The sequence below is a fragment of the Xenia sp. Carnegie-2017 genome, unplaced genomic scaffold, assembly GCF_021976095.1.
Source record: "Xenia sp. Carnegie-2017 unplaced genomic scaffold, XeniaSp_v1 HiC_scaffold_1, whole genome shotgun sequence".
NCBI lineage: Eukaryota > Metazoa > Cnidaria > Anthozoa > Malacalcyonacea > Xeniidae > Xenia > Xenia sp. Carnegie-2017.
The window spans coordinates 5,426,916-5,435,351 of record NW_025813402.1 but is presented as its reverse complement, the minus strand read 5'-3'; the positions used below and the strand labels follow the sequence as shown (position 1 = coordinate 5,435,351).

Sequence of the window (8,436 nt, the reverse complement as noted above, 5' to 3'; positions counted from 1 at the left end):
CTAAATACGCTTTCTTTTTGAAATATAAGTGTTTGTATAATAATAAATCTTTTGTCGTGACCCTCACTGGGTCCCGATTTTCATTTCAAACAATTAAATTTTCAAACTCACAAGTTGGAAAAATTTAAGAGTTAACGGACCGGACATGTTTATTTGTCACATAACATGTCACTACTCGCCATCCGCCAGTGAAGTTACGCTAGTGAAAAGAATGAGTTCAGCACCAGTCTACACCAAAATTCCACCTGTTTTCATCAAGAACCGTGTCAACAAAAGCATTTGTCGAACGTATATTTAATGCTTGTTTATTATTTCAAGCTTAATAAACAAGCGATTTATTGAATGTGAAATGTTTTTATGTTCAACCAATGAAGCAAAGAATGACAACAAAAAGAAAACAAACAGGCAAAACATTTTTTCTGAGTTTTTGTTCGTTATGTTTTTATTCAATTTTTCACCCGTTCTCCCCAAATAGCTCCCGCCGCGATGGGAGAACCTTTAGTCTTTTATACCTAATCAGCTTGACAACGATAGGAGTGGTTTTAAATCTTTCAAGATGGATCCAAAGCGAGAGTCAGTCAAGGATGAATATGGTTACAAATGATCAAATAAGTGGATTTTTGATGACCTGTATTGTTCCATCATTGATATGGATGATGTATTACACAGTCAAAACACCAACAAAGGCAACAGTTGAGTTCCTAGATTCATCAGTTTGCCATCAAGAATTTTTTATCTGTGGCGTTTACATATTTGGTGGAGGCAGCATTCTTCTCTGCGTACTACAAATTAGTTTCTTCTGCCAGACAAGAACTGAAATCATCAGCTTGATTTTAGCGATACTTTGCGTTTTGTTTATAATTGTGCAGATGATTTTTCTGCGTAAATATTCAAAAGCAAGTTTTCAAGACGATTCATTCATTCGAACGGCACTATTTCATCTTTTGTCAACAAATGTAATGTTTTTATGCCACAGATTACCATTCCATGATATTCCAAAAAATCGAGTTGCATCTTTGTCAAGTATTGCTAACATGCTAAACCATTGCTATCCATATTTGTACCCATTTCTTGTGCAGTTTCCATTATCTTCATTGGGCGCTATATTTAGACTGTTATGTGATCTCAAAGAACTGGATCCAAAACCAGATGATATCTACATAGACGACGAACTTACAGATATCAACACAGTCAACTCGCCTATCTTGGAGAAAGGCGAAAACATTTTCCAACTAGAGCAATATGTAAAAAAATCTGCTAGTCCGTTGAACGTACTCGAATCACCCAGAACAATACACGGTGGCGTTTTAATACAACAGAGCAGGTTTGACACCATGAAAAGATGTCTAGGTTTGGGATTTTTACTTTGCCTGATATTGTCTTCGTTTTTTCTTGCTGTGATCATCATAACGTCCGTACAAATATCACCGTTTACTGTGAGCATATTTTATATTGCCAAAATCGTATATTTACTGTCTGCATGTATTTCTTGTTGGTTGATCCTCAAAGGTTTATTGAGTCAAAAAAATGTATGGTTTGACTTCAGTGCTCCAGATTTTATGTTGTTCTTTTCCGTTACAGCTGTACTGTTCTATGAAGGATTTACATTAATGGCATCTATAGCTCAAATACACATATCAATATTGCCAAAGTATGTGTTTACTCTGTCATTCGTAGACATAATACAATGTCTTCTTCAGACATCTACGGTTGCTAGAGCTTTGCGTTTTCGTAATGGCTATCAAGGTGGATTGGTACGCGAGGCCTCGCTCTTTTTGATGTTTTGTAACATCATTCTTTGGTTACAGCGATCATTTTTATTTCTGCAAACGCCATTCCTTTCATTGGTGCAAGATAAGTTTTACAGCAAAGCATCTTGGAATATAATTTCGTTTTTGACATATCCATGTAATCTGTTTTTTCGCTTTCATTCTGCTGTGTGCTTGTATAATGTATGGTCTCTATTTAATAATAAATAAGTAATAACAAAAGAATCCTTAATTATGAATTCTTTTTTCGTGTAATCTGTGTCGATAAAATAGGCTTGATCAGTAGCAAACAATAAAAACAAAATGCCAATGGTCTCTCAAATCTTTCCTAGTTCTTGACAACAGCCATTATTGATGTCTTGGCATCAGCCATTACTGATGCCATTACTGATGTTTGTAGCCTTAACTAACTGTGGGATGACTTGATCGCATCTTTTTTGGCAGTTAATTAAGTGCTACACAATGTTTAATTCAAAACAGCTGCGCAACAGTGTAAACAACTGCGCAAATCACCACGATTTTGAATGTATATAATCTTAACAATTGAATGGCTTTTCACCTATTTGAAGGTAAATTTATCAACAAAGAGCAGGTGTTAAAAGTTTTTTGAGGCACTTTTGACCTGTTGTTGTGTCTTTTGAACCTTTGATAAAGAAATTTTGTAAAAACGCATGAACAAATCATGATACATAAATTACGACAAAACAACGTTCATCCACTCTCGTGAGTTCTTGACAATTATTAATTGGCCAAAGAGCATTGTCCTAAATTTAGATCGCCTGCCACGTTTTAACGAGTTTGATAGACTTCTTATCGGAATGTATTTTCCTGCGTCACAGATGAATAAAAACTGCTTGTTTCATTTTCCTGTTATACATTTTGCATCAGTAGCGCGACTCAAGACTCGATAATGACGATTGCATCGCAAAGTATATCCTATCTTAATGATGTTTCCAATGAAGCAAAGAAAAATCGCTCGTATCAAAGTGGTGGAAATAGTCTTTTCGTCAATGAAAAAGCGTATGAGATTAATTTGAGTGATTCTGAGGAGAGCAAAAACGCGCAACTTCTTTCAATACCGCAGGCGATGTTTTTAATGGTGAATTCAACTTTAGGTGCAGGCTTGTTAAGTTTTCCTATAGCTTATAGCTATGCTGGAGGTGCTGTACAAGGACTTCTACTACAAGCGGTAGGTATAGAAAAGCCTATAACATCTCTTGCCTTTAAACGCATATTTTCATGCCTTTATTCAGTTCTCTTTCAAACATTTTCATTTAGCCACAATTAACGTATAATGTGGTAAATATTAATATATTGAACAGTATGGAACCAAGTAAACAATGTACTTTTGTGTATGTACAGTTGGTATCTATTTATCTGCGTAGTGTTCATTGCATAAATTTAATAGTTAATGGTATCTATATATAAAATTCCTTGCATTTATAGTTTGAAAAGTAATTTTGACAACAATGACAAGCAAAGGCAAAGAGGATTTAATATAAACAAAAATGATAACTGGAAAAGCGACTACCTGGAAATTAGGCGTGTGGTCGCAAATTATTTTTTTTGTGTTTCTCAAAATTAAAACATTTTACTTGTAATACAAAACGTGTTTTTGCGCCATAAAATGCCTAATGTTGCAACAAGTTTATAGTCATGCGATTATTGCGATGGATGTAATGAAATTAAAACGTAGCTTAATTACGTATAAGAGATCAAAGTCAAAATCAACGTAGTTCGTGTTCACAAGGTGATCTCCTTATGGCAAAGAGTTAATTTAGTTGCGGGCTCCGTTGCAGGATCAAAGTCCATATTTATTACATAATACTGCGTGTTTTACGTATAAATGTGTGAAAACTTGAACTAATTTGTCACAGGGCCAGCAAGTTGCTTGAGATGTTTTTAGTAAACAAACAAAATAACAGCAGTTTTTTTGATTTTCAAATGTGAGGGTCGAGCAAATATTTTAACCTGAAATTTGATTTTTTAAAAGGCGTTTGGTAAAACTTTAAAGACAGTGAAGTGATATCTTTTGTTGGCAAGTTTTAATTTAATACTTAGTCAAGACTAGCAACGTTGTTTGCAACATTTGCTTTACGAGAAACACTTGAGTTTGTAACAAAAAGCGTTTATTTAATTGTGGTAGAATTGTAACAAAAAAATGAAAAAGAAGACAGGTCATTTTCTTGCCAAAAAAATTTAAGACAATCGTTTTCTCAACAAGCGCAATAACAACCACCAACTCCGTTTTATTAACACTGTTCTAGCTGCTATTTGGAAGGCACCAGTTTATTTTTGTAGTAAATTAAAAGTGAAAAAAATAAACATGAATTTAATGACTTAATAAAAGCAGGCACCAAAACCTTTTTCCGGAATGGCTTGTATTTGTTTTCAAGCTTACCTCACGCAGTGAGTTAAAAAAATACCGATATAGAAATTTCAACATTAATGCTTGTATCATGAACCTTGAATCTGTTTTGACTTGACAGGTGTTTTCCTTAATCTCGTGTGGCTCATTGACGATAATTGCTTATTGCCGACAATTGAATGACACCAAGAGCTATGACGAGACTGTTCATGTTTTCTGTGGACCAGTCATGTGGATCATAAGTCAAATATTTTTGATTATACACTCTTTTGGTTCGGATGTGACGTACTTGGTGATTATTGGTGATCAATTGACCAAAATTGTTGCTTGTAGGTTTTTCATTTAACAAATCAATTAAAATGTGCCAAAATATTTGCCCGTACGTGAACAATTTGCGCAATACAAAATTGAAAAGAGTTTATGCTATGGTTAAGCTTAAATTATGCAACATTTTCTGGAACATTTTGCTGATTCAACTATCTTAATCTCTTCTTCCAATTTTCAACTTCCTAAAATCATGTTTTAAATAAAGCGAGAAGAACGTTGTGTTGATTCATGTAATCTTCGCTTTTCGACCAACGTCCTTTTGAAAGGTGTATAACGACCAATCACAACGTGAAACTTATAAATACTATATAACAAAGTAGCTTTGTTTTTCAATAAATTGAATTCTATTTTACTTTCCCTAACTAGATCTTTAATGTAAAATCACTGTGAGATTTGTTGTTTTATTTTTTAGTCACAAACACCTCAGATTGGTACATCGACAGAAAAATCTTGATGACTCTCATTGCATGTGTTTGTATATTGCCTTTATGCATTCCAAAACAATTGAAAATTCTCAGTTACTCCAGGTAATGGCTAATTATTTGGTCATATGATATCATTGAAATGATGGAGACTTCAAATTTTTCAGCATCTTAGGTGGCTTTGCTGCCGTTTTTATTTCGGTGACAATCTCGTCAAAATTTTACTCGGAAAAATACACGTTCATCGGGTAAGCTAGATATTATTGCTGCGTTTGATTTGCTAAACACTCTGTATTTGAAAAATTGCCATTAAAATTTTATTTAGCATAACTGCGATTTATGAAAAAATTTGTTTTATAGATCGTCGTCACCGTACAATTGGTCTAATATCCAAGGAGCTTTACCAATCATCTGCTTTGGCTTACAGGTAAGTACGTGCGTGTGAAAACATTGAATCTTACATGTTATTTTAAGATAATATTTTTCTTTTAAACATTTACATTATAGTGCCACATACCGTCAGCCTCTGTGTATGGCGAGGTGCGCCAGTCGAATCTAAAACGTTGTTCAATGGTCAACTTATTATCATCAATGATATCTTTTACAGTCTATGCTGTAGCGGGCTATTACGGTTTCATGACATTTGGCTACTCAGTCAAAAGTGATATTTTGTTAAACTACGATCCGCGTGATGTTTTTGCAACATTGGCACGTGCGTTCATTGTGCTTATAATGATTACAAGCTTTGCCATTTATCTATTTGTTGGAAGGTAGGCTTATACCGCTGTCTTTTTCGTGGCCTCTATTAAATTGCATTAAAAATGTTAAGGTTATATTATTTAAAATGAAGCTAAACTTTCTTCAACTGGCCGAGATTAAGTATCATGACTACATCAAATTTACTAACAAAGCTTTGTGGAAAGGATGTTTAAAGATCACGAGAAAAGTATGCATGTAGCAATCTGAATGTAACAGCCCTATATTTAAAACTTGTCCGTATAGGATATTTACAACCACCTTACATTGTTAAGGTATGCCTTGATGGGTCTTTGGGGCAGATTTCGTCGACTGACACCAGCTGAAAATCATAAACCTCGGCGACGTGTTGTCGTTTCTGTGTTTTGGTTTTTTTCCTCACTTGGCTTGGCGTTGTTATTTCCAAATATTGGAAAGGCTCTTCAGTTTTTTGGTGGAGTTGCCGCCCATTTTATGTTCACTTTTCCAGGTAGAATTGTGATATCTTTTCCAGGTAGTATATGAAAATGCGAGATTTTGAAAGATTTTTGAAAGGTAGTATATGTATATGTCAGTATAGAATCTTGCTTTAAATTCACAGACAAGTTTAATGTTTTCTTATATAAAGCCTGTTCTGTGAGTGGTGAATCAATACATTACCCCACAGTAGTGTTTTTTTTTATATCAATCTGGAAGCATGGTAAACTTAGATTTTAAATATTTTAGTGAATGGTCTACCTTCGACAAAATATGGGTAACCACCATTTAATAAACACAATATAGAGAGATATAATCCACAAAATTCATTTCTACCGGATGAAATCATATACTTTTTGAGAGGAGTCCACACAGGCGTTCTTTGCTTTGACTGCATGGAGTGTTGACTGAATTAAAGTACTATTAATGATAAATATAATAAAGATGACTTCAGGAATATTTTAACTTAATTATTCCATTCCGTTCTGGTTCTTTCAGCAATTATAAATAACTTTTCAACAAATTCATTTTTTAGGTTTGTTTCTGATTCAAGGCATCTTGTATTTTGAACAATCACAAACAACGTTCAAAAAATTTGCATTTCTTACCATTGGCGCCTTCTATGTCTTTTTTGGTGTGGCTATTTTTTCGCAATCTCTGTGCTACGCTATCATGGACGAATTAAGTGGATGAAAATGCATTTTAAAATTTGAACATTCGCCCATCTGCGATCGTGAGGACACCCAATGAAGAAAACTAAATGAGTTCTGTAAAATATTCAATTAAAAAAAACTGACGAATGTCTGATACTAAATTGTTTGCCAACAAGTATAGAAAGTATTCACAAGACAAGAAAGTTTGTTTCAAAGATAATCAAATCATGTAAACATATAGTGTTAAAAAATGGACATAGCCTACTTGCATGAAAGGAACAGTAAAGTAAATGTAACAACACGTGCTCAACTGTAACGATACGAAAACTAGAAAAATTAAATGTAGTAAAACAATACTTCTTTGACGAGCTCCTTGCTATATGTCTTACGAACAAATGTTTGATGCTCAGAAACTGATACACGAAAAAGATGTGTGTGTGTCTTAGTACAACTGTGCCCGGCCACGGCAACTGGCTTCAAACAAGTTTACTCATTATAACAATTGAGAAAATTCAGTTTCAATTTTTGCTAAATAATGCAGTACTATACTTCAAGGACTTCTTCAAAAAGTAGTCGCCACTTTGATTATTGACAAAGGCTAATTGACAACATGCTATAAACCACTAGACCGCGCTCGTGGTTTCACAGTAATTATGATGCATGATACAATATTTATGCACAACACATACAAAAACTTTATATTTCTTGTGTTCATGCTTTGCATAAAACCATCTGCATTCATATTCAAGTAACACCTGAGTAACGTATAATTCTATATTGATATTGGAAGCTGACGCTAACCAAAAACTTGTGGTTTGTATCATATAAAGTTGTCTTAAATTGCAAATGTATTTCGTTCAAACCATTGTATAATCACCTAAACCAGGAATTGTTTTTTTCTACTCTTGTATTAGTAACGATATGTTTGTAAGATGTCATCATTACAAAAGAAGAAGCTTAAAGAAACTAGTCAAAAGGTATGGATATCAGTTGACGATGATTTCAATCAAGATAGCGCTACCACTACGAGACGAAAAATAAGGCGGCAATCTACAATGGGAAAATCAACAAGATTTTCCCATTCGTGGTCATCTTATTCGGAAAATTATTTGTCGTGTTTATCTACACTGAACCAAAATTCAAGTGAGCAGAAGAAGCTGCGACAGAAAAGTCTGCCTATGTCTTTTAAAAGCAAAACAGCCTCAAATGACTTCAAAGACAGCCATAGGTGGACGAGAGCCTCGGTAACAAATGCCAAACCATTTCACCATTGCTTTTCTGTTGTCTCGTCGCCTCATAAAAAAATTGAAAGAGAGACTGGATTACAAGAGCATTTACAAAACGATTATCTCGATGCTGAAGATAAGATTTGTGAGGAACAAATGCTATCAAAGAATTGTCAAACACCTGCTCCGATGCGGATATGGTCTGATGATAAAAACGATGCATCTTATGAAAAAAGTTTAATAAATTACTCAGTTGAAAGTGCATTTATATCTTCTTATTTAAAACGAAATGAATGCAACGAAAGAAGCAAAGAAGCTGAAAACAGTCTGGAAGATATGAATGGGTATTATGGAAAACAGTTATCAAGCAAACCTTTATCAGTTTCCTTACAAGAGCAAGATATAGGGACACAAAATCGCAACATTTACACAGAAATTAAACGGAACACAAAATGGTCA

At 34.1% G+C, this 8,436-nt stretch overlaps 2 protein-coding genes across 2 annotated transcripts; both read left to right on the top strand.

Moving 5' to 3' along the window:
- Positions 1-261: 261 nt before the first annotated feature.
- On the top strand, positions 262-2,079 carry LOC124437601. The gene has a single exon (XM_046987570.1). It carries the CDS (start codon positions 369-371, stop codon positions 1,977-1,979), a length of 1,611 nt encoding a protein of 536 aa, XP_046843526.1. The 5' UTR covers positions 262-368; the 3' UTR covers positions 1,980-2,079.
- Positions 2,080-2,399: 320 nt separating this feature from the next.
- On the top strand, positions 2,400-7,107 carry LOC124437609 (putative sodium-coupled neutral amino acid transporter 7). Its single transcript, XM_046987583.1, has 8 exons — positions 2,400-2,958; positions 4,259-4,466; positions 4,877-4,991; positions 5,054-5,134; positions 5,247-5,313; positions 5,394-5,656; positions 5,918-6,111; positions 6,634-7,107. Exons 1-8 carry the CDS (start codon positions 2,680-2,682, stop codon positions 6,789-6,791), a joined length of 1,365 nt encoding a protein of 454 aa, XP_046843539.1. The 5' UTR covers positions 2,400-2,679; the 3' UTR covers positions 6,792-7,107.
- The last annotated feature ends 1,329 nt before the right edge of the window (positions 7,108-8,436 follow it).

Excerpts from the sequence above, each read along its gene's own strand:
- LOC124437601 (XM_046987570.1), top strand. The coding sequence starts at position 369 with ATGAAGCAAAGAATGACAACAAAAAGAAAACAAACAGGCAAAACATTT.
- LOC124437609 (XM_046987583.1), top strand. The coding sequence starts at position 2,680 with ATGACGATTGCATCGCAAAGTATATCCTATCTTAATGATGTTTCCAAT. Across the intron at positions 2,959-4,258 it reads AAGGACTTCTACTACAAGCG|GTGTTTTCCTTAATCTCGTG; the intron begins GTAGGTATAGAA and ends TTGACTTGACAG. Across the intron at positions 6,112-6,633 it reads TTTTATGTTCACTTTTCCAG|GTTTGTTTCTGATTCAAGGC; the intron begins GTAGAATTGTGA and ends TTCATTTTTTAG.